This window comes from Ostrinia furnacalis, unplaced genomic scaffold (assembly GCF_004193835.3).
Source record: "Ostrinia furnacalis isolate ACB-3 unplaced genomic scaffold, ASM419383v2 OfSCF3004, whole genome shotgun sequence".
Lineage (NCBI taxonomy): Eukaryota > Metazoa > Arthropoda > Insecta > Lepidoptera > Crambidae > Ostrinia > Ostrinia furnacalis.
Genome location: NW_021133243.1, coordinates 227,773 through 254,395, shown reverse-complemented (window position 1 = coordinate 254,395; position 26,623 = coordinate 227,773). Strand labels below are relative to the sequence as shown.

The following is a 26,623-nucleotide window of genomic DNA, read 5'->3' as shown; positions in this document are numbered from 1 at the left end:
TTGCGTCACTTCCCCTAATGCTCCAGAACTTTCTATAGTGGTCTATACTGCTTAGTACTTTAGAGCTGTTTTCGATTAGATCTCCTCCATTGGTTACAAACTCATAAGTTTCTTTCTTCTTCTACCAAGGACTTACTATCTGCTACATTCATCGCTAGAGTAGAGGAAACCACGAGATTTTCAACTTTATTCATCAGTACTTTAGTACTATAATCCGTTGAATATACCCCCACTGTTTCCCTAAATCCTGTATTTAGACACTATGATTTGCTCTAAAGTTTTTTTCTGGAATTTTAAATTTTTTGGATTTTTTTATTTTCTGGAATTTTCTATTTTCTATCAAGAATCTTCTCTAAACACAATTTCTAAGAAAGAAACAAATTCACAAACCTCTTTTTGTATTTTTCTCCGAGATTTGAAGTCCGTGTCTTCTCGCATGGCGAGCGCGTTTCTCAACCATTGCGCCAACCGTCCTCCCAACTCACCCGCTGAAATACTGACCTACCTATGGCGCGATGGAGAGCGGTCGGAAGCGTCGCGCGCGCGCTGCGTTGTGGTGCGGCGCGGCGGGCGCGCGCGGCGCGGGCGGCGGCGAGCCCGACGACGACGAGCCCGACGCGGGCGGCGACGACATGAGCAGCGACGGCACGCCGCGGGACTCGCTTCTGGATGCGACAAACAGATTGGTCAGTAAGAATCATCCATCAATCAACCTTATTCGCTTAAGGTTCAAAAAGAATGAAAGCCGCTGCTCACTAAAAGCCGGCGGTGTCCACTGGGACCCAAATCCTAGCTCGGACATTCGTCTGCAGATGATGATTTAAGGTAGCCTTTCGAACTAAGCGTCACAAACGCAGCGTCTTTAGCTCAGTCTTAGTCTCTAGTGCCACCAACGCCGCGTCACTAATGCCGCGACAGTGTCGCTGCGTTCGAATTACGTTCCCTAGAATTCCATACATTTGCATAGAACATCTATATTTTGTCGCTCTGTCGCGGCGTCACAGACGCAGGTCTTTAGCTTTGGTCTTGTACCACCAACGCCGCGTCACAAACTCGCTTCCAAAGGCTACCTTCAAGACCAAAGCTAAAGACGCTGTGTCAGTGACGCTTAGTTCGAAAGGCTAACCTAAGTCATCATCTGCGGACGAATGTCCGAGCTAGGATTTGGGCCCCAGTGGACACCGTCGGCTTTTAGTGAGCAACGGCTTTCATTGTTTTTGAACCATAAGACAAGCGAATAAGGTTCAAAATAAGGTGGGTACTATATTCCCACTGCCTTTTATAAAATGAACAAACACGCTAACACTAAAAGCCTCGTTCACCATCTCTGAGTCACTTTACTCAAATAGGCCACTCGTTGCTTGAAGTCACGAGTTAGCATCGAAATTCTGTCGGCTGTTTGGTGTAGTGGTTCAGAACGGACTAGTATGCAGAGACGTCCCGGGTTCGATTCCCGGCCGGGCAGAAAGTCAAAGTCAAAAGTCAAAGTCAAAATTTCTTTATTTGTTTAGACTAATAAATAGTTCTTACAAATCGTCATTTTGCTCTTAAGGAGCCTCTACATGTCTCATAATCTTTTTACCCTACCAGCGCTTCGAGACCAACATTTGGCAAGTGCTGAGAAGAAGCGCCGCAACAAACTCAGTCACCACTGTCTGCCGGTTAATATAAATAAATATAAATAGTAGTAGTAGGTACATTCGATTCAGGAGCAGTTCACTGAATTTACCATGCATTCTTGTATGGTGTATCTTATAAGAATGGGTATACAAGATTGCGTGGTATATTAAACAAGGTAGTGACGTGCTAATATCTAGACTTACATATTAAGATACTAGTAGAAATGACTCGCATACATAAATTTGAATAACTATAAATTTGAATAACTAATAAATATTAGAAAGTGAAATGATGAATTTGAATATACTAACTCATGAGCTATGATACTAATCGCACTCCCGCCCGGTAACATAGCATATAAGCCCCCCCTCCCTTGAAAAAGAACCGCCAATTATCCCCCCTTGCCTAAAGTGGGCTAAAGGCTCAAGGTCACCTAAAGGGCGATGGAGCGGGCTATGCTCGGAGTTTCCCTGCGTGATCGAATCAGAAATGAGGAGATCCGCAGGAGAACCAAAGTGACCGACATAGCTCGCAGAATTGCTAAAATCAAGTGGCAGTGGGCGGGGCACATAGCTCGTAGAGACGATGGCCGTTGGAGTAGGAAAGTTCTCGAGTGGCGACCACCGGCTGGAAGACGTAGCGTGGGCAGGCCTCCTACTAGGTGGACCGACGATCTGGTAAAGGTCGCGGGAAGAGCGTGGATGCGGGCGCAGGACCGTTCATTGTGGATAGAGATTGCAAAATCCGGATTTTTCTTAAATCCGGTTTTCCGGATTTGTGTTACGTACAAATCCGGATTATCCGGATTTTTCGAATATTGGGTAAATTTTGTAAACCATCAATTTAATTTAAATAAAACGTAGTTTTTTTCAAAAAGATGTAAGTATTTGAAGAAAAGCGTTTTATTTTATTATCGCGCATGGAATTTATTCCTCTTTTTTTCGGTTTGCGCTACAAGCTTTCGAAATTATTTGAACCTTGCATTATTTTTTTCGTTTTTGTACAAATGTATTTCAGTATAATAAAAACTTGCTTGTAGTACTTATAAAAATATTTTTTTTATTCTTCTTCTTGTTGTGTCGACAACAAACCTACACAGCGTCAGCCCAAAACTCCGCCACAAGAGTGGCGTTGTCAGTAGCCTTCATTAAATCTTCCTGCTTGCAGTTGTTTGGGCACGCAGGGCACGACATCATGTGCTTCGTCGACTGGGGAACAAAACCACACTTGCACTCCAAGTTTGATCCATGATGATGATAATGACTTACACTTTAAAACTCAGCGATATGGTGTTTCAGAATCAGCGTCTCGTATAAAACTCACTGGCCGACTAGCGAATTCACTTACGCATGCGGCATGACGCGTCATTGTGCAGGCACAGTGCAGGTGTGAGTGTTGTGCGACGAAGTGCGGGTTCGTTCAATCAAAACTTCGCTTGTTATACATCCATGTTGCATTCAATAGATATTTTGGTTTATGATTTTATGATAAAATTTTTGGGGTAAAAATATTCGAAAAAACCGGATTTTAAAGTAAAAATCCGGATTTCTTTAAAGCCTCAAAATCCGGATTTTTCAGATATTTTCGAATTTCGAATAATCCGGATTGCAAACTCTAATTGTGGAACACCTTGGGGGAGGCCTTTGTCCAGCAGTGGACGTCATTCGGCTGAAACGAACGAACGAACAAACCTGGTGGGCGGCGAGCGCGAATGCTGTGGGCAGCGATGGCGGAGGCGCGCGAAACGCAGATTCAACTCCCGCGCCGGGTCCACCGCGTATTTGTCGTTGGGGTTCGCTCGCCGCCGTCTCAGCCCTGCGGACAAACGGGCTGGTTAGCGGTATATCCTGTTAAAGTCCGGTCGCCGAGCAGATAGAATTTCGTACAATGACCCCGAGCTACCCATCCTTCTCGCTTGCTAGGATGGGTAGCTTGGGGTCATTGGACGAAATTCTGCTCGGCGACCGGATTTTAGTTAGAACTATCGTGACTTCGCATTAGGGGCCATCCATAAATTACGTCAAACAAATTTCATGATTTTTGACCCCCTATGAATCCATGTCACAGCTGGATATATCTTGTGAGACGCCCCTCCCTTCCCTAGTGTGACGTCACATATTTTATAAATAATTATTGAATTAAAAGTTCTGAAATTTGTTTTATTAACATAAATGATAAAATTAACATCAAATCAAACATTTCAAGTAATTATCAAAACAAAAAGTGACGTCACGAAATTTAGGACCCCTCCCACCCTCTTGTCACACAATGTCACACTTCATCGATCTCCACCCTCCCCTTTACGTGGGACGTAATAAATGGATGGCCCCTTACTTTAAAGCTTAAGTGATATTGTTTGTGCCATGATAAGAGTTAGAAAAATATGATTCTATTGCTTCACCATGCTATGATATTCTAGTTACGTAGGAGTGTCAATATTAACCTGATAAAGGCATACAAGAACACTATTTAGATAGAAAGTATTTATTAAGATATTAAAATAGATAAAATTACTTAGCTTAAGTATTTATTTGTCTCAAAACAGGTTACAATAACAAGATAAGTGTACAGCAGTGGTATGAGAGAGTTTATAGGTATTAGAAAATACAAAATTATCTACACAGTTCCTAATTGAATTATGAAATATCATCCGAAATAGTTATTTCCAGGCATATACAGTCATACTTATGTGGTGAAAAGCCAGCGACATCTCCATAAGTTAACTATCGTATACGCCTACCTGGTGTTAAGTCCTTGTAGTCACGTGGTCACACGGCAAGGAGCGCGTAGGGCCCGATGCCACTTAACGAGAGACACTTAGAAGTTAGAACAGAACTAGATTTCTAAAACTCGGTTATGTTTGAATATGAAGATGATCCTGCTAATCATAGTGCAGTATAAAGCAATCATCTAGATAGGTCATTGACCAGTCTTTAAAGGATATGAAAGCGCATTTAAGTATCACACATATCAAAACAGCACTAAATATTTCGAAAGACATTGATCCCGTTCCCAATTTGCCTACCAGAAGACTTCATTGCTAAGAGATTATGGTTTTATTAACAAACATATATCTGGTGAAAAGCTGAAGACAGCTCTATTAAGCTAACTAAAATAATATGTACAAACAAATGCACTTTATTTTACAGTCAGAAACAACTATACTTACGAGCAAAAGTATGGAATCACCTCTTTGTGTTCCGAGCGGTCTTAAGAACTGAATGACTACGTATTGTATGTATCTATGGTATCAATTTTAAGCTTATAATATCACCTTTAAAATGGTACCATTTTTATTGAACTTCTATTAGTCATTTAGTTCTTATGATTCCTCGGAATAAATGGGGTGATTCCATATTTTTGCTCGCGAGTGTAGTTCATGACGGTCAAAGTTGCCAAAAACACAACATAACAAAGACGTTTTACGAACTTTTTGGCTTCTTTGGGTGTGACGAACTATTTCACGCTGGCTGTACTATCATCGGCCACACTTCCAGCTACCGATTTTCGTTTTTTTTCTTTCGCATTTTTAAATAAATGGTGATTCTTTGCGATAGAACGAGATGATATGACCGGAATGGATAGCCAGAACTGTGGACGAGCAGTACGTCACACTAACAGAAACAATACCAAAATCATCATCATCATCATTTCAGTCACAGGACGTCCACTGCTGAACATAGGCCTCTCCCAATGACTTCTACATTGCACGGTTGGTAGCGGCCTGCTTCCAACGCCTTTCTGCTACCTTCTAAGATGGCTCGTGGCTTCTAAGGCAGGTTTCGCGCGTATCTGCTGGAATACGCTCGGAGCCTACCGGCTACCGACGCATGCTCGCGCATCCGTCCGGATTGAAATGTCAGTTAATCAGTTGTAAGCAATAACGACTCTAAAATTCTTTAATAAAATACTATATTCTTTACGACCGTGTAAGTGCGCTCCGACGCGCGCCGGTCAATGGGTATTGTCCCTAATAGACTAAGAGCTAGTGAACGCCAGACCTACGTCATTTTATAAAAGCTGAAAGTTTGTCAGCGTATGCAATGTAAATCTGATTTTTATGTATAATATTTGGACAATGATTAGAAGTTGTTTCCTCATCAGCTCTATCTATCCTATATTGGGAGTATACGCTGACAAACTTTCAGCTTTTATAAAATGACGTAGGTCTGGCGTTCACCAGCTCTTAGTCTACTAGGGTTGGGTCACAGTATCTGTATCTTTACCTGGTGTTAGATCCTTGTTATCGAGCGGGGGCGGCGGAGGCGCGGCGGGCGGCGCCAGAGGCCCGTCCCCGCTCCACGAGAGACACTTGGCGAGACGCGCCTCGCCCATCGCTACCGGGATACGGGACGCCGTGCCGCACCACCATCGCTGGAGAAGGACAAATAAATTATGTCACCGTTTGCTGTGTAAGCGATTGCGTATTTTTCATATCAATCAAATATAACTTTATTGAACGTAACAAATATACAACTATGTATTAACAAATAACTACTTAACTAAACTATAACTAAGGCCCAGTTTTTTGATTCATAGTTAAAATAACAAATTGTTAGATTTTGCTACTAATGGTTAAATATTAACAAAATGTTAACTAATGGTTAAAAAATGTACTAAAAGTCAAGCTAACCATTGTTTGAAAAACATTTTTTTCTGATATTTAACCACTTGTCATTTGACATCTGTCAAATTTGACTATTGGTTATTTTAACTACGACTCAAAAAACCAGGCCTAAATAAAAAAGGGAAAAAATTAAAATATGTACAAGCTTTATAAATAAAAAAATATATATTATAGATTTCATTTAAGTCGCTCCCTTGGGGGAAGATGCGCAAAAGGCTGGCCACATTGCCACGGTGGATGGCAAGGCTGATGCGTTGGCCAAAGTAAAGGCCAGCCTTTGTATCGTAACATGTCTCACTCAACTAAGCGCTGAGACATCTTACAAAACAGTTTGTGGGCGCTTTGTCCCCACGGGCCACCAATCAAATTCAATTAATTTCAAAGGTAGGTGGCCGGCTAAAAAATTTAGAATGAAGGGGCCCGAATATTGCTTTAAGAATGTTAGATAGAATGAAATTATTTCTCTCTCGAAAAGAAGGTTGCATTGTTCGCTTATCTTGAACAACTTACTGTTTTTACTAAGATTGGAATAATATTATTTAGCATTCGCTTAGAGAATAGAAAAAGAAAAGCTGTCAGTAATGAAAACCAACATAATCCTATTTGACACCATTCCCCAATAATTCGAAATCACAACATTTTTAAAACGACACTTCATGGAACGATGGAATTGAAAAAAGTAGTGGTATCAATTGAATTGACAAAATGGCGACGTCACTTGCTTGTATTGCCATAAAAAATCTATGGGAGTCTCGTTTTGACAGTTTTAAAAAGTACGTCATTCGATTGGTGTTGTCATCACGACTATTACTGTCAGCCACGTTGACAGGTAACTTTTTTTTTTACTTTTAAAGTGCGTTCATTTCTAATTGATTTTACGTTAGTAAACAAACAATTTTGAACAGCAATCACTCACGTCTTTCATGCTCTGAGATCCGTCGCCGGAACCGCTTGTAGTTTCCTTTTTATTCGCTGGCGGACTGTTACTGAAATAAAAAGTCAAATTAGCAATGGAGGTCTTACACGATAGCTTAGAATCGGTCTCATCGATACCTTGCGTTGGGCAAAGGACGAAGGACACTTATCAACCCGGAAACGGATCGTAACCGTACCAACGCATCGTAATGTAATTGCTTCGCTTCGCGGTTGTCAGCGTGCGAAAGAAACGGTGTTGATCCCTTTCCGGATTGATAAGTCTGCTATGACCTTAAAGCGTATTTCTAACAGTGAACTTATATACTTATTTTATCTGATTCGTACCTGTCAGGTATCGCGTCTAACCGAGTCTTCTCCACTGCTGGACTTTGGCTCTTGTCTCCGCTGCGTGTCGACGACCTATGGAATATAAATAGTTGTTATAATAAAACGAATCATACAATCTCATAAGATTTTAAACTTTCGCGTTCCATTTCAATTACAATAGTAAGACACGGGTCTTAACGCGACGTTTCAGCCGACGCAGCCGAAACGTCAAGCCGTGAGTACATAATGTATATGTAATGTAACTCATATAATATATAATCTTGTTTTGTTCTAAAGCCAAATTCGAATACTGACAAATGACAAATGTTACACCAAAAGAGCCATTGAGATGTGTCCATCCCATTTTAGTAAGATACATAATAAATGAGTGCATTTTGGTAAGATATGACAGGTCACGTCGGCCGATCAAGTTCAGCCATGTCAGCCACACGTCTATGACGGTTCATTAGGTTTGACATTAGAGTTGTCAAATAATAAATACATATTATATGAGTGTGCGATCTAAGTTCTAAGCTTATATTTCTTTTGGACCTTAAATAACTAAGGATTTTTTTGTTGGAACCAATTTCCTCTGCCTTATGAAGGGTTAGTGATGAGGGCTGTCCACTTTTAACCATTTGTTGGTCACTCACCGTTTGTCCCGCTGGTGCTCCGTCGCGTCGTAGTAGACAGAAGCGTCGTCGGGCCGCGTCGGCTCCCCGCTCACGACGGAGTGTATCTTGACTGCAACGCGTCACAACACTACAGTCTTACATCGCGCATTGTCCGCGAGATAGTACGGTTAGTAGCGATTGAAATAAGTCATATGTGTGCTTAAAGTACGGCCAATGAGAAACGATACTAAATGCAAACAAATTCAATGTGATGGTCATTTGGAATAGTAGGGGTGGGTTGCACCACCTATCTTTAACGGTAACTATGACGATAACCGGTGCTTTTTGTATGGCATTTGACAGATTTTTGACGTTTGTCAAAGTTAAAGTAAGATGGTGCAACCCAGCCTAAGGGTTTGACTGTGACATATTTTGGCGGGAGAACGAGACATTACGGCAAATACACAAGATGGGAAGAGACGGAATAGATTGTCAGTTTGACAGTCGAATCGACCTTTTGTATCGCTGCTAGTTGGCCGTACTTTAGTGCAACTTTAAACGTTATCGCTAGCGACTGCGTAAAAATGCTTGAAATGTATGAAATATTGTACAGCGCCCTTTGCGGATACTTTCAAGAACGCACAAAGGCACTCGCTAGCGACAACGTTTACTGTAGGCCTAAAATACGCGGCACGATAAACTTCGATAAAATTATCGAATCTGCATAATATACCCATACATTTGTCGTCTAAAATCGTCGATAAGATTTTATCGTAGCGCGTAAGAAGTTTAGTAATTTTAGCATGTAAGGAAACACTGAGATTCAAATAATGAAGAAAGAAAGAAATATCGGGTATTTCAGAATATCAAAGCAAGTCTTTATCGCCATGCTTTGTTGTTTTAACGAGTACATGACACGAGAAAAGGTAATGAATGAGTTACCTTGCATTTAAATATTACTAAGTATGGCCTCCCATTAGGTGGACCGACGATCTGGTGAAGGTCGCGGGAAGTAGGGTAAACCAGAGAGTGATTGCCCACTGGTAGTGATTGCCCGCTTTAAGAATAATATTGTCAGGTGCTGACTTTGAATCACTCTAGTTAGATTTGAATTTACTGAGTAGAGGGCTCCGAGATCAATGTACAAGTAGATTTAAAATTTACAATAGGAAACACTAAAAAAATACAGTTATGGCGGATTTTGTCAAGACGGGTGAAAATGTTACTCAAACAGGTAAAGACTTTAACAATTTTACTAAGGAATTACTTTCTTAGAGGTTAAATTTTTTTTGCAAGTTATTTAATATTCAACTAATGGTGTATAGTCATGATGAAATTATAAGTGTTTTCTCCATTATCAATGAAAATAACTGATAAAATTTGATTTCTAACGGTCATTATAACGGTGGGTAATCACTGCACGTAAATCTGTATATTTTTAGTTATTGCCCACCATCATTTCAGTTATTGCCATATGTTAATGTATAGTTATTGCCCAGGGCAATTATTATTAGAGTGTTGCCACCATGCAGTAGCAGTGTTTAAGTTGCTCATTGCTAGACTTGTTTTGCAATTTACAGGCATAAATATTGAAACGGCTTTTAATGTTTAATTTTCAGTATGCCAAAGACTCCAAAAGTTCAATATAGCATAGAAAATTTGCAAAAAGCGATCGAAGCTGTACAAGATGTATCCAACAATTTATCTGAAGGATAAATTGCTGAAAAATATGGTTTGGCTGAAAAAAAATGATAAAAATTCAAACGCAAATACAAAAAGTTACAATCCTACGTTAAATCTACTAGTTAATTGTAAGGAATTAGATACAACTTTAGGGAAGAATAACCAACAGCTAATTGAACATTCTGAGCAACCACTTGAACTGATATCAAAGAAGATAAAAAAATAAATACATATAAAATTCAAGTCATCTTTGTTTTGAAGTAGATGATTCTGTCTCTACCGATTCTGACTTGTCAACATCAGCTCAAGAAATATTTGATAATATGTTAATAAGGCCAAACGCAATTTATTTTGAAATTTTGAAGACTGTATTACTAGTATTTAAGTTTAATGTTTTGTTTTGTTTTGTTTTGTTTATTTAAAACCTATTTTGTCATTTTAAAATTGATTATTTTGTTTTAAGATACTGGGCAATTACTGTGCTGTGATGTGGGCAATTAGTGTAAGTAATGGGCAATGACTGTACTTTTTGGAGGATTTTAAATTGATTTCAATATTTTCTAAGTTACGTAAGTTTTAACTAAAAATTGTTAATATTCTGTTTAACAGTTTATTGAGGTATAAGAAAAAAGTCATAAATGGTCGATAAATTAAAATACTTTCTTTAATTTTTCATTTCAATGTGTTTGCAATCTTAAGTGGGCAATAGCTATACGGTTTACCCTACCTGGATGCTGGCGGCGCAGTGAATCGTTGTGGAAATCCATGTGGGAGGCCAGCTGGACAAGCTGTGGACGTCGTTCGGCTGACACGAACGAGGTATAAGGTCCGGTCGTCGAGCAGATAGAACTTCGTCCAATGACCACAAGCTACCCAGGGGTCATTGGACGAAATTTTACGTGCTCGGCGACCGAACTTTAGTATAGATGGTAGCGTAGAAGGACGAAAGCATGGAAGTATATTTGAAGGTAGATAGATAGATAAATCATTTATCTGCATACACTTGACACACATGAAATAGTAAAGGTATGTATTGTGAACGTTTGTGAGGCCTTTGTTCAGCAGTGGACGTCCTATGGCTGAGATGAATCATCATCTCATCATCAGATGATGATGATGAATGGATTATGGATGTACGGATTGTGATGTAACTCACCCTCATGCCCCGGGCTGGCCGAGTCGGGCGGACGCACGCGTATCTCGAGCCGGGACGACACGGTCGGGCCTTCGGTCTCGGCAGGTTTGGGGACCGCGCGCGGCGGGCTGTTACCAGAGGTACTTGACAGGCTCTGCGAGAGAGACGGGTAGAATTAGTATTAGTATACAAGTTGCATATTACCATAGAGATTAGATACTATAGATTGTTTCATACAAGAAGACTCGCCCCACCAATTTTTGTTCGAGGGAAGCGCAGGGCGCGGGGTTTGATCCGAGTATCTATGGATGAACGTGTACTGATAATACTCAAACATAAGCGGAAGAATGGTGAGGCGCGTTTACGAATATGAAACGATCTATAATACAACGCTACTGGTGACGTTAGGCCACGAAAACCATGTTACATACTTTGTCTCTTATCTTTGTGAGAAAGATGAGAGAGAGAGAGAGAAAGAGACGATGAAACGCTAACCATCTACCCGTCGAAACTATTGTACCATATTTGCCATTCGCTGCACATTTATTTTGTCTCTACCTCGTAAAAACGATTAAAGAGACAAAATGGCACATATGTATAGGATGCGCTCGCGCATGTGTTTATTAACGGGTAAAATTTCTTCTCACTGTATTTCGAATCTGTTCACACTGCTTTTGACAATTTTGAAGACCATGAGGTTTGAACCATGGTTCCTTGCATGGCGAGCGCCGTCCGCGCCAATACGCCAACTCGCTCTCACTCCAACATGTCGAATCTAAAAGCTACTATACTGACCGGCGCGCTCCTCGCTTGGTCTCTGTCCCTCGTAGCAAGGCTGAAAGAGACACTAGTACACTGACCGGCGCGCTCCTGGCGTGCTGGGCGGGCGGGGGGCTGGGCGCGCGGTGCCGCGAGGCCACGCCCCGCATGACGTCCAGCTTGTAGCGCACGCAGAGAGACTACGCTAGACTACTGCCTACCTACATGAGTCACAGGTGTTTTGTCTCTTTTCTTCTTAGCATGGTTGACAGAGACGCTAGATAGAAGTCCCTAGAACACTATTTTCCAGCTCCTATCATCATTGCAGAGACCCTAAGGGCTCGCCTGATGGAAGTCTCTAGAAGGCTTCTCTTTTACCCCTAAGCGCACTAACCTGCTGCTGCCTTTGTGCATGATTTACTAAGCGACATGCTTTCTTTGTTTCTTTTCCTCATTACTAAGATGAAAGAGACACTAGATGGAAGTATCTAGATTCTAGAAGTACACATAGGATGCGCCCGCGCATTGTCTGTAAATACAGGAGAATTTCTTCCCGCACATTTTTTTTTGTCACAAATTTTCAAGAAACATTTTTTTTTTGCATATTTCAATCTAAGAAACTTGCTAAACAATTTTTACAAATTACACAAATTTTGTCGACCCTGAGGTTTGAACCATGATTCCTCGCATGGCGAGCGCCGTCCGCGCCAATACGCCAACTCGCTCTCACTCCAACCTGTCGAATCTAAGCTACTCCACTGACCGGCGCGCTCCTCGCTTGGTCTCTGTCCCTCGTAGCAAGGCTGAAAGAGACGCTAGTACACTGACCGGCGCGCTCCTGGCGTGCTGGGCGGGCGGGGGGTTGGGCGCGCGGTGGCGCGAGGCCATTAGCTACAGGTGTTTTGTCTCTTTTCTTCCTAGCATGGTTGACAGAGACACTAGATGGAAGTAGTCCCTAGAACACCATTTTCCAGCTCGCTATCTTCTTTACAGAGACCTAGGGGCTCTCCTAATGGAGTCTCTAGAAGAAACATCTTACACTATTTCTCTTACCTGCTGCCTTTGCGCATGATGGCACTAAGCGGACATACTACATTCTCGATTTTGTCTCTTTTCCTCATTATTAGGATGAGAGAGACACTAGATGGAAGAATCTAGTATCACTCACACAGATGGCGCTTGCGTTCATTTGTTTGTTTACTGCAGTATTTTTCTTCTCGTTAGGAATTTACTATTTTTCAGAAATTTTTCTTTTTGCATTTTTTGCTGCATTTTTCATATAAGAAACCATATAAGACAATTTTTAAAATTACACAAATTCTTTTGACCCTGAGATTTGAACCACGGTTCCTCGCATGGCGAGCGCCGTCAGCGCCGTTGCACCAACTGTCCCTTACTTCACCCCGCTGAAACTACACTAGTCTATTTACTCCACTGACCGGCGCGCTCCTGGCGTGCTGGGCGGGCGGGGGGCTGGGCGCGCGGTGCCGCGAGGCCACGCCCCGCATGACGTCCAGCTTGTAGCGCACGCCGCCGCCCGCCCACGGCAGTAGGCATTTCTTCTCACTGGTTTTCACAAATATCACTTTTTGTTTTTTTTTTTCACTAGATTTTTTTTAAGAAACATTTTTTTTTTGCATATTTTTATCTAAGAAACTTGCTAAACAATTTTATAAATTACACAAATTTTTGTGACCCTGAGATTTGAACCACGGTTCCTCGCATGGCGAGCGCCGTCCGCGCCAATACGCCAACTCGCTCTCACTCCAACCTGTCGAATCTAAGCTACACTAAGATACTCCTCCACTGACCTCGCGTTTTCACAAATATCACTTTTTGTTTTTTTTTTTCACTAGATTTTTTTAAGAAACATTTTTTTTGCATATTTTTATCTAAGAAACTTGCTAAACAATTTTTACAAATTACACAAATTTTTGTGACCCTGAGGTTTGAATCATGGTTCTTCGCATGGCGAGCGCCGTCCGCACCAATACACCAACCGGCCTATACTGTACTCCGCTGAAATTACTAACTACTAGCTTATACTCCACTGACCGGCGCGCTCCTGGCGTGCTGGGCGGGCGGCGGGCTGGGCGCGCGGTGCCGCGAGGCCACGCCCCGCATGACGTCCAGCTTGTAGCGCACGCAAAGAGACTATGCTAGACTACTGCCTACCTACCATAAGTCACAAGTGTTTTGTCTCTTTTCTTCCTAGCATGGTTGACAGCGACACGATGAAAGTCCCTAGAACACTGTTCTCCAAGCTCCTATCTTCATTACAGAGACCCTAGGGCTCACCTGATGGAAGTCTCTAGAAGGCTTCTCTTCTACCCCTAAGCACTAACCTGCTGCTGCCTTTGCGCATGGTTTACTAAGCGACATGCTTTCTTTGTCTCTTTTCCTCATTACTAGGATGTGAGAGCCACTAGATGGAAGAATCTAGATTCTAGAAGTACATAGGATGCGCCCGCGCATTGTCTGTAAATACAGGAGAATTTCTTCCCGCACATTTTTTTTGTCACAAATTTTTAAGAAACATTTTTTTTTGCATATTTCAATCTAAGAAACTTGCTAAACAATTTTTACAAATTACACAAATTTTGTCGACCCTGAGGTTTGAACCATGGTTCCTCGCATGGCGAGCGCCGTCCGCGCCAATGCGCCAACTCGCTCTCACTCCAACCTGTCGAATCTAAGCTATTCCACTGACCGGCGCGCTCCTGGCGTGCTGGGCGGGCGGGGGGCTGGGCGCGCGGTGCCGCGAGGCCACGCCCCGCATGACGTCCAGCTTGTAGCGCACGCCGCCGCCCGCCCACGGCCCGTCGAACGACGCTTGTTGGAGCAACGGCGCGCGGAGAGAGCGCACGTGGGAACCTGGAAACATTAACAGGTTAAAACTCAGAATAATATTGCCATTCAGCGAGGAAATCTTTGCCTCACGGACACACTTTTATTTTTGAATACCTAAAATAAGTTTATATTTTTATTTTGTTTAGAGTTAAGTTTGCCTTAGTTTTAAAAAAATCTGTTTTTTGTAAATAAAGTCACCTAGATTGAATAGTGGAGATAAGATGATAGTATGAAACGAAAAAGGAGAAGAGACGATAGGAGATAACACTCTAATTGAGAATCTTCTCTTTTTTTCAAGTGGTTAAGAAGATGATTGATGAGAGATGATTATGTTGAGGTTGCGGGCGACACTAGGTGGACCGACGATCTAGTGTATATTGCAGGAAGGATGTGACATTGTGGAAATCCTTGGAGGAGACCTTTGTCCAGCAGTGGACGTTCTTGCGTTGAAACAGTGAAATAAGGGTTGTCTCTCCAATCCGTTTGGCCGGCGTGGGAAATGTAGGCCAAATCCTTCATGTCATTATCATTTCTGCCATAGGACGTCCACTGCTGAATGTCATATCCAGCGCTTTCCTGCTACCTTTATGAGATCGTTGTCTGTCCACCTTGTGAGTGAACGTCTTACGCTGCGTCCAGAACCTTGCCCATTGCCACTTCAGCTTGCTAATCCTTCGGGCTATGTCCTCCATTTGCCTCTGGCAAATTGGAGAGGGCCGTACTCCTGCAGTGGATACTAAATGACCTGATGATGACGCATCCCAGCTTAAATGATGATGATGATAAATACAAAGATAAAAGTATATTCTCGGCATGGGGCACACTGAAAACCAGCGTCGTGGCCTTCCTCACCGTCGGGGTCGCCGCGCGGGGTGTGGGCTCGCTGGGCGGCCGGATGGCACTCGGTGGACCGACGATCTAGTGAATATTGCGGGAAGCGCGAGATGTATCGTGGAAATACTTGGAGGCGTCCTTTGTCCAGCAGTGTCCTTGCGTTGAAGCCACTCCAGAATCTTGCTGCCCCATCAGCTGTCAGTTTTGCGTCCTATGTGCCCTGCCCATTGCCACTTCAGCTTGCTAATCCGTTAGGCTATATCAGCGACTCAAGGCAGAAGCTCAAAGTTGCACAGCGTGCTATGGAGAGGGCTAAGCTTGGTGTTTCTTTGCGAGATCGAATCAGAAATGAGGAAACTCGTAAACGAACCAAATCTTCTTGCTTCTGGTAAATTGGAAGTTTGTGCCTGCAGTGGAGACTAAATGACCTGATGATGATAAATGTACCTACAACATAACAGTATATTCTCACAAATAGCGATAGTACCTGGATGCGGGCAACGCAGAACTTAGGGAGGCCTTTGTCCAGCAGTGGACGTCGTTTGGCTGAAACGGACAAGTAGCTGAACTCACCAATAGCCGGCAGCGTCCACGCCCTAGGCAGAGCTGGCTGAAGCGCAGGATATGCTTCAATTCCAGGGATGTTCAAGCAGCGGGCCGCGTATATTGCGGGAAGCGCCTCGATGTATCGTGGAAGTTTTTGGCGACCTCCGACGTTCTTTGCGTTAAAACGAAGTGCTCCTGGAGTGGAGACAAAAAAGTCTTCGAAAGGCGACCACGGGCCGGAAGACGTAGTGTGGGTAGGTGTGCCGACAATCTGGTGAAAGTCGCAGAAAGCACCTGGATGTGAGCAACGTATCAGACGCAGACGCAGACCAGACCTGCATTACTTGGAAATCCTTGGGGAAAGCGTTTGTCCAACAGTGAACATCATTTGGCTGAAACGAACAATCTTAATCCAGCAGTGAACATCCTGGCGATGAAACTGTGAAATTTGGCCAGCGTGGCGCCTGTAGGCTAAATCCTTTTGCCTGTAGTTAATCCTGTAGTGGAGACTAAATGACCTGACAATCCAACAGTATATCCTCACCAATAGCTGGCAGCGTCCACGCTCTAGGCAGATAGACCGATAATATAATGAAGATTGCAGGAGATCCTTTGGGGGTGACTTTTGTCCAGCAGTGGACGTCATTTGGCTGAAACGGACAGGTAGCTGAACTCACCAATAGCCGGCAGCGTCCAGGCCCTAGGCAGAGCTGGTTGAAGCGCAGGATAGGCCTCAATTCCAGGGATGTTCAAGCAGCGGGCCGCTCGGGCGGGCTCGCTGGGCCGGGCGGGCGGCGGCTCTGCTGTAGTGGCTTGGAGGGGGGACACCTGGAATATAATGTTTATGGAATATGGATATTTTGAAATATGAAGGAGAGTCGGTTGAAGTCGGACATGGTAATAAGGCGCTTTAATGGCATTAATTGTTAATGTAAGATTGATACTTGGTACGCCACTGGCGAGTGAAATCCTGCTATTAATCAGCTATCGAAAAAGAACCCATCACTCTCCAGTTTACGTAACTGGCAAATAAAATCGTGTCAGTCCCCAGTTGGCGCCACTACGAGTAGTTGGCTCCACTGCCAAGTAGTTGGCTCCACTACGAGTAGTTGGCTCCACTGCCAAGTAGTTGGCTCCACTACGAGTAGTTGGCTCCACTGCCAAGTAGTTGGCGCCAACTGAGCTTTTGACAGGTGGCCTGTACTGTAATACAAAATTAGTGAATATTAAGTACCTGAGGAGCGCTAGACGGTGCAGGGTTCGCCACCGGTTATGTCAACTGCGTTTGATGCTGCGTAGAAGAGTGAGTTCGCCCTAATTGCTTGCACGCAGCATTAAAACAGCTGGATACAGCGCTTTGACTAAAGCCATGTCACTCATCCATTTGGCGCCACTGTTCATTAGTTGGCGCCACGGGTCAGTATTTGGCGCCACTAGTGAGTAAGACTATACACTATCAGACTAAAGTTTGCGCCACCTATCAAAAGCTCAGTTGGCGCCAATGGCAACTAAGTTCCTATAACAGTTGGCGCCAACTGTCACAGACGAAGCCGGTCTTAGAAACTAGCAACATAATTACCTGTGGTGCACTAGGCGGTGCAGGATTCGCCACCGGTTGTGTCAACTGCGTCTGATGCTGCGTAGTAGAGTGAGTCCTTCCTAATTGAGTGCGCGCAGCGTTCGAACAGCTGGATACAGCGCTTTGGCCGCGCCCGCAGCGGTGTTCTGGCGACTGGAAAGAACAAATTCATAAATTCTACTTAAATTCTCTGTTTGGTCTAATTTTCTGAGAGAATGCCACATGGCATTAAGCTCGCCGGACGTACCACTGTTTATTATGTGTGCAATAAATATTTTAAACAAATAAATAAATATTTTTTCAGCAATTTGGCTTTAGAACATCAGGCCTCGTGTGACCACCGTGAATATTGTAAGCCAAATTCAAATTCTTTATTTGCGTCTGGCACTTTTGAGGGTCGAGCTCCTGCAGTGGAGACTAAATAATCTGATAATAAAGAGGTTTGGCGTATTAGCTATAAGCTTTGTTCTAAGTCCGCCTGGCTAGCTACCACCATCTTACCTAAGTCTGTCGCCATAACAACAATGTTAACAGCATTGTTGTGTTCCGGCATTTAGAGGCAAGATAGCCAGTTCCTCCGTGGTTGAGGATTCCGGGTGAAGCTCGCTTCCACCTTCAGCCTGATCGTCACTTACCATCAGGTGAGATACAGGCCAAGAGCTTCCTCGTTGTGGATAAAAAAATGGCTTTTCAGAACATCAAATTATGTATATTGTAAGCCAAATTCTCTATTTGCGTCTGTCAAATTAGAGGGTCGAACTCCTGCAGTGGAAACCAAATAAACTGATAATGACGAGGTTTGGGTTATAAAGTTACGCAAAACACACAACTGGTGATATGTGACAAGGATTTTAATCATCCCTAGGATTCCCTGGTAATATTAGATACAGTTTTGGACTAATCAAGCCTGCACATTATTTTAAAAGTAATAAATTTAATTTGTTAAACCTTATTGACGAGCAAAAAAAAAGACGAATACATATTTTACAACTAACCTGTAATTGTTCCTGCTTCCATTCATTGTCTGTGGTTTCTTCTGAATCATCGAACTGCGACTTCCATAGAGAAACCAGAGTGAGCGCGCCCCCTTTTGTCACCTGTTGTAAAGAAAAATGGTTTACTAAATCTTCTTGCATTGATTTTAGTTCAAAATAGGTACGAGCAAGTAAATACTTGTCAGAGGTTGTTACTACACATTGTAAAACCCTGGTTTTCCAAAATAAATACCAGTGGCGCCACTGAGTCAACGCATATCAGTCACCAGTTGGCGCCACTGGCGAGTAAGATCCTTGTTTGGTGGTATAGGCAAGTAAGAACCAATCGTTCATCAGTTGGCGCCTCTGGCGAGTAGGGCTGTATCACTCATCAGTTGGCGCCGCTAATGAATAAGGAAGAACCAATCACACACCAGTTGGCGCCACCGAATAGTTAGGTCCTATGACTTCACTAGTGAGCGTCACTGACGAAAAAGATGGACAACGAAACGTCCACAATAAAATACGGAAGCTCTCTTTGATTGTAAACGTCCATGAGTTAGCGCCAGTAGATAAGAAAGGAAATTTTTCGATAGTGGCGCCAATACAGTACTCCAATAATATAATAATAATATAATATTCACCTGTTGCAAAGCTGACACGTTCTCATCGTCCATGACTGCGAATTGTGTGTAGCTTTGATCTGCTCTCGCGCGACCGCCGCGTCGCCCGCCTATTGGCCAGAAAAACAAGACTTAGAAATGACACCAACTAAACTCATTAATATACAGTTGTCCATCACTGAACCGTCCGAGCTGTCACATTGTCAGGAGTGCGCTACTAAAGTCCGGTCGCCGAGCAGATAGAATATCGTCCAATGACCCCAAGCTACCCATCCTTATCGCTAGCGCGTAATTATATTGCTGTCGCGACTGTGCGACTGGCGCCCGCAGTGAGTGTGCGAGCGCGTGAGCGATAAGGATGGGTAGCTTGGGGTCATTGAACGAAATTCTATGAGCTCGGCGACCGGATTTTGTCAATTCTGGGTTATTATTTCGAATTTCCCCCTGCCAATAGAAACGGGTCATTTTGGTAACAAAACTGAATAACATTGATGTTTTGAGTAAACCTATCTTTATTTGGAAATTGAATTTATGATGCTTATGGCGCGGACTATGCAGTATTCTAATCTATATATATAAAAGAAAGTCGTGCTAGTTACTTCGCTTATAACTCAAGAACGGCTGAACCGATTTAGCTGAAAATTGTCAGGGAGGTAGTTTAGAGCCAGGAGAAGGACATAGGATACTTTTTATCCCGTTCGAGTATTCTAATATACTATATGGATAAGTAATTGGTACTTACAAGTATAACAAAAACTATTTTCTCTGACTTATTTAAAAAAATAATCACTTACCTCCTTACTAATAAAACTTACACGCTCGTTGAACAGTGTTTTAAAGTGACGTTTAGTATGGAAATGTCATTTTAAAACAGTGTTCAACAACTGTGTAACTTTTTATTAGTAAGGGGGTAAGTATTTTTATTAACACACTGACCTCTCTTAAAGTGCGTGTCCGAATGTACACTGTCCACATCGGCTACGATTCTGGGGCTGGCTGCTTCGCCTGGAATAAAGTCACTCAAGTTAGTACTAGGGGAGGTCCTTTGTTCAGTAGTGGACGTCCACTGTCCAGTAGTGGACGTCATTTGTCCAGTAGTGGACGTCCTTTGTCCAGTAGTGGACGTCCTTTGTCCAGTAGTGAATCTTTATTCAGCACAATGTGGTAAACAAAGCAAGAGTAGACATGATTAACTTAAAATAAAAATATGCTGAACAGGCGTCCGCTCAGCAAAAATCGCGACATGGCACAAACGTCATCTCGAGAAGCTGGTTTTCAGCTGGAACCAACAGTGTGTGAACCAAGTGGACGTCTTTTATCCAGTCCAGTCGTGGACGTCTTGTGTCCAGTAGTATAGTCTGGTCTGCGAGCACGTAGACTTTTGTCCAATGACCCCAAGGTACCCATCCTTATCGCTCGCATGTAATTATGTTGCTGTCTCGCTCGCACACTCACTGCGGGCGCGCGTCGCACAGTCGCAACAGCAATATAACGCGCGAGCGATAAGGATGGGTAGCTTGGGGTCATTGGACAAAATTATACGTGCTCACGGACCAGGCTTTAGTACTAAAACCTGGATTTTTGAGCACATAATGATGACAATGACGATGTAATGCTAAAGAACAAAATACAACTACCTGGAGTATGAGGCGAGGCTTGGGCTGCTAATTCTTGCACGCACGTAGGAGGCGCTGTTACCACGCGTAAACGAGCTAGTGTTGGGCCGCCGCCTGTGGATGGAAATGACGCTTATTGCAATGGAGTAAGCTTCATTTTTGAAACCAGCGTCGGCCACGGAAAAATAGCTTATTATAACGGAGTAGGGTTAATTTTTGAAACACAAGAAACCAAGGAAGAAGGAGGAGGCTCATAGGATTTAAGGACTATGAGCCTCCTCCACTATAGTGGAGGGTTTTGCCATAATCTCCACGCTTGGCAGGCGGGTTGGAGATCTCAGTTTAAAAGATTGATTTTGAAACACTAGTAACCAAGGATTTTACAAGCGAGCCAGTGTCGGCCTGCCGCCTATGGACGGAAATGACGCTTATTATAAGGGAGTAGGGTTTATTTTTGAAACACATTAAACCAAAAATTTTACAAACGAGCGAGCGTGGGGCCGCCGCCTGTGGACGGAAATGACGCTTATTATAAGGAAGTAGGGTTCATTTTAGAAACAAAAGAAACTAATAATTTTACAAGTGAAACAGAGTTATCTCGCCGCCTGCGAATGGAAATGATGCTTATTACAACTGGGTAGGGTTTATTTTTGAAACACAAGAAACCAGTTATTTAACAAGTGAGACAGTGTCGGCCCGCCAACTGCGGATGGAAATGATGCTTGTTACAACTGGGTAGACTTTATTTTTGTAATGTCAAAGTAACGTGTATGTTTGTGCAGATACACGAACTATGTGTGGGAGGTCATTGGTAGAAGGTTACAAATAATTTAACAGTGTGAAAAGTTGTCCAAAACCTGGTTACATAAGAGTTTCAGCAACTGATACTGGATAGTTTCATAAAAATAAGAAGTATGAATAACCTCATACTGGTCTCCTAGCCATAGGCGTCCAGCTCTTTTGGAGACACGCCAATGGTCCTAGTATTGGCCTTACACATTTATTTAATTCTTTGGCTGGGTTGTACCATCTTATTTTAACTTTGACAATCGTCAAAAATCTGTCTAATTCCAGACAAAAAGCACCGGTTATCATTATTAATTACCGTTAAGTTAGTGGGTGCAACTCAGCCTTAATGTTTTTGACGTTCACAAAAGCCCAATTTTGGCCGAAATGTAATAAAAGATATTTCATTGGACTTACCAGGAGCAGGCGCGCGTGGTTTGCAAGGCGGCACGCTTTGTCTCTCTGGTCTATTTGTTGTCGCACCAGTAACCACAGAGTTGCTTGTTTCCTGCGAACAACACATACAAACATTAAGATACATTAGGAAATATGGAATATCGAAATCGTTCGTTTCAGCCGAAAGACGTCCACTGCTGGACATAGGTCTTCCCTAAGGATTTCCACAAAGACCGGTTCTTCGCCGCTCGCATCCAGGCACCTCCCGCGACCTTCACCAGATCGTCGGTCCACCTAGTGGGAGGCCTGCCCACGCTACGTATTCTGGCTCGTGGTCGCCACTCAAGAACTTTGCGCGAATATCGAAATATTGGGGCAGAAAAGTAATCGATTGGTGATCATGGATCGCAAGATGGAGAGTAGATAGGTTTCCTACTAGGTGGACTGACGATCTGGTGAAGATTGAAAGACGTCTTTACGCGAGATCGTCGCAATCCAGGACCAGTCGTGAGGGAGGCATTTATCCAGCAGTGGACGTCCCTTGGTTGGGAGGGAATACAATGTTAACATCTCACATGTCTCCAACCATGTTGGAGGTACGATAACCTCCCTAGTCCCTTGTGGTTGAGGATTTCGTATGAATATCGCTTCCACCTTCAGCCTGATCATATAACTTTCCTATCAGGTCAGAAGAGTAAAAATCTCTATTCTGCGTTGTGGGTAAAAAACGGCCCTTTTCTTTTCCAAAAATATCTAAACCTCCCCAACCCGTCTGGCCAGCGTGGGGAGTGTAGGCCTTTTTTTTACACTTTATTGCACACCAAAGATAAGAACAGAAAAAAGGAACACACAAGGTACAACTAGGCGGTCTTATCGTTATGAAGCGATCTCTTCCAGACAACCTATATGCCTTTGTCAACTCCTTGACCTTTTTTGGCAACTTTGTTCATTTTTTTATGTATGTCTTTGTTGCCAAAATAAAGTTATTTTCTTTCTTTCCTCTTGCCTCTGGTAAGTAAGAGGGTCGTGCAGTGGAGACTAAATGACCTGATGACTATAGTCTACTCTATGGTCTCACCTTGGCATGTCTGTCGGGAGAGGGCGCGGGCGTCGTCCTGACCTCCGCTTCCTTTTCTGTAGTCGGCTTGTCTGTGGTTGACTGCAACAAAAATATTTTGAAAATTATTCTGTGGTAGCATAAATTATGTTGGTTAGCGGTCAGTATACTGAGTATAGGTCACTTAAGTGGCTCTTCTACTAGCCACCTGGTGGCTATAAAATCGATTGGAGCCTTAGTTAATAACATGATATTGTGTATTTAGTAGAGCAAAAAATATGATCATGTAAATACTCCTTGAGAGCAATTGCTCTGATGTAACGACCACCTGATGTAATCGCCTTATAGCCACCAGGAACGGGCTATAAAGTGGCCACTGGTGGCTGAGGTGGCCACTGGTGGCTATGAGGTCCTAAGGTCATTGGTGGCTATTTAGAAAGCACAATAGATCGGTGATCCGGTGACTATCACTCACGTATCCATTGAGGCATAGAAGATGTAACTGGCTAACTAACTAAACTGTTGTCTCGGTCCTTAGTGGCTCGGTGGCCTGGTGGCTTAGTGGCTATGCTATAGCTATCATTATCACTTACGTATCCATTGAGGCGGTGTTCCTTAGGCGCATGACGAGGGGACGCGGGCTGCGGACGCTTGTCTCGATCTTTGGTGGCTGTGAATAGCCACTGTCGCTGTCTACAAAGTGGCCACTGGTGGATGAAGTGGCCACTAATGACAGTGGTGGCCACTAGTGGCTGAGGTCGCTACTGGTATGAGGTGGCTCCTAAGGTCATTGGTGGCTATTTAGAAAGCACTAGGGATAGGTGGCTCGGTGGTTAGGTATTACTTACATATCCATTGAGGCGGTGTTCCTTAGGCGCGTGACGTGGCGAGGCGGGCTGCGGACGCTTGTCTCGATCTTTGGTTATTTTTTACTTTTTTATTTTTTTTTGGTGGCTATGAATAGCCATTGTCGCTGTCTATAAAGTGGCCACTGGTGGATGAAGTGGCCACTAATGGCAGTGTTGGCCACTAGTGGCTCAGGTCGCTACTGGTATGAGGTGGCTCCTAAGGTCATTGGTGGCTATTTAGAAAGCACTAGGGATAGGTGGCTCGGTGGTTAGGTATTACTTACATATCCATTGAGGCGATGCTCTTTAGGCGCATGACGAGGGGACGCAGGCTGTGGACGCTTGTCTCTGTCTTTGGTGGCTGTGTCGGTGGCTACCCCAGTCGTGCCCTCCGTTTCTAGGCGGCGACGAGTCTGTAAGGTATAGGATATAAGATTTTCAACCGACTTCAAAAAAGGAGGAGGTTCTCAATTCGACCCGTATGGTTTTTTTTTTTTTCTATGTTTGTTACGCGATAACTCCGCCAATTATGAACCGATTTGAACAAATCTTTTTTCGGCGTATAGGTAATACCTCAAGGGTGGTTCCATTTAAATTTAATAATAGAAAAAACAACCCCCAAGGGTGGAAAATTCGGAATGAACTTTTTTAATTTTTAGTTTTTTTTGTCTTCACGCATTTCAGGTCGTTTTTTTTTTTTTTAATTTAATTATAAACTATCGCGTTCAATTTCAACTTAAATAGAAAGACACGGGTCTTGACGCGACATTTATTAATGAGTTACGTTATGTACTCACGGCTTGACGTTTCAGCTGCGATGCTGCAGCCGTGGTCACAAGCAGACTAATGTAACTCATTAATAAATATCGCGTTAAGACCCGTGTCTTTCTATTTAAGAAATATTGGATGTAATGTAGGTAAAAATCATAATCATAATCATTTATTTATTGCTTCATAAGTGTACATAGGTGGTGATCTTAAACTTAGTCTCAACTTATGACCCTGTAAGGGTGTTGCAAATCTTGTATCGTAGGTACATTACTAAATATTCTACAATAGTTAGTAATAATTATTAATATTGATAAATTATAAAATTAATTAGTTTACATAATTTTACATTACAATTAAAATACAATAATGTTTCTCCATACCTATTCATACATAATTTTCATCATCGCATCCTACTCAAATTATAGAACTCCTGAATACTATAAAGACATTTTGATATAAGGAACTCTTTTAGCTTGGCCAAGAATAATGAGTCTTTTTCAATATTTTTTAAATAGGTAGGCAGTTTATTATAGACTACTATGGACATGTGGTAGACTCCTGATCTTACCAGGTGAAGCTTAGTGTCGGGTAATGCTAATCTATCTTTGTATCTTAAGTTACGGGGTGCTGAATATTGTTCTTTTGCTTGAGAGTAAATAATTTTATTCTCTCTGACAAATTTACATAGACCTAGGATATAAATTGATGTTAGTGTTAATATTTTTAGTGATGTGAAGTGCTTTCTACAGCTTTCAGTTTCAGTTATGTTTACTATTATTCTTACACATTTTTTTTGTAGAATGAAAAGGTCCTTGGCATCTGTGCTATTCCCCCATAGTATCACTCCATAGCTAAGCCAAGCATGCGCATAGGCATAATATGCAGATGTGGCTGTTTTTAGATCTGTGCATTTTTTTAATTCGTAAAGCGCATAGATAAATCTGGATAGCTTAGTCGAAATTTTATTTACATGTGGTTTCCAATTTAAGTAGGTATCAACCTCTACGCCCAGTAGGTTGCATGAATCAACTTCTTCTACGCATTTGCCATTAAATTTACATTTTATTATTAAAGGTTTTTTCTGGTGAGGATGATATTGGATGAGTTTTGTTTTTGAAATGTTTAGTTTAAGATTGTGTTCATTTAACCAGTTCTCAATGTTTTGTAAATTAATATCTATTTTTTGTACTAGTTCCTCTAGTAAGATAGCCAGTTCCTCCGTGGTTGAAGATTCCGGGTGAAGCTCGCTTCCACCTTCGGCCTGATCGTCACTTACCATCAGGTGAGATACAGGCCAAGAGCTTCCTCGTTGCGGATAAAAAAAATCCTTTCAATGCATGGCTGTCGCATATTGTAACGCCCGTATTCAGAAACGATGCTTGCTAAGTGAAGCAGCAAATCGAACGCACAGCGTGGAATAGAGCTCTGTGATTGGTTCGTGTGTAACCCTGTGCGTCCAGGCGCACTGTGAGACCTCATAGTAATGTTTGTGAATACGGTCGTAAGTTTACAAGATGAAGAGGAAAGATTCAATTGTTTGATTGTTCGATTGTCTGAAAGACTGAAACTACTGGACCGCCGACCGGTATGAAAAATTCTTTTTTACAATTAGAGACCTACATTTTTTCTCATGAACGTAGGATATAATATGGATGGACATTCTGTGACAGAACGAAATTAACGCGGACAAAAGCTTGTCTGTAATAAAATAATAATAAGTATTAATGGTAAACTCTACTTTTAAAAAATCTACTCATTTCAACGAGTTTTTAAATTTCTTAAACCTACCCATCCCGCCTGAAAGTGTCTGTTATGGCCTGCAACATAAAAGCAGTCATAATCAATTTTGGCTGATGAATATTTATAATTGTGATACAAAATCACTAACGCACGGAGTGTGCGACCTTACGGGAGGACATTATGCCTCAATGCTGTGTTTTGTTGCAGGCAGAATGTTGATTCAGACGGTTGAAACATGACCAGAAAACATTCAAATTTTTTACCGACATGACTCTTGTTAAATCTAAAAGAAATTCAGGAGTTTCCAAAGTCAACACTAAGCG

The 26,623-nt window shown here is 42.6% G+C and overlaps 1 protein-coding gene across 1 annotated transcript; it reads right to left on the bottom strand.

Moving 5' to 3' along the window:
* Positions 1-505: 505 nt before the first annotated feature.
* On the bottom strand, positions 506-26,569 carry LOC114356931 (serine/arginine repetitive matrix protein 1-like). Its single transcript, XM_028310326.1, has 21 exons — positions 26,564-26,569; positions 24,074-24,202; positions 23,535-23,702; positions 22,963-23,043; positions 21,906-21,996; positions 20,724-20,816; positions 20,023-20,091; positions 19,108-19,196; positions 18,485-18,586; positions 17,490-17,642; positions 16,588-16,738; positions 14,391-14,554; positions 13,120-13,239; positions 11,782-11,880; positions 10,943-11,075; positions 8,143-8,233; positions 7,508-7,582; positions 7,164-7,233; positions 5,847-5,994; positions 3,312-3,435; positions 506-665 (listed from the first exon to the last, which is right to left on the bottom strand). The coding sequence occupies exons 1-21, from the start codon at positions 26,567-26,569 to the stop codon at positions 506-508; spliced, it is 2,316 nt and encodes a 771-aa protein (XP_028166127.1).
* Between the last annotated feature and the right edge of the window lie 54 nt (positions 26,570-26,623).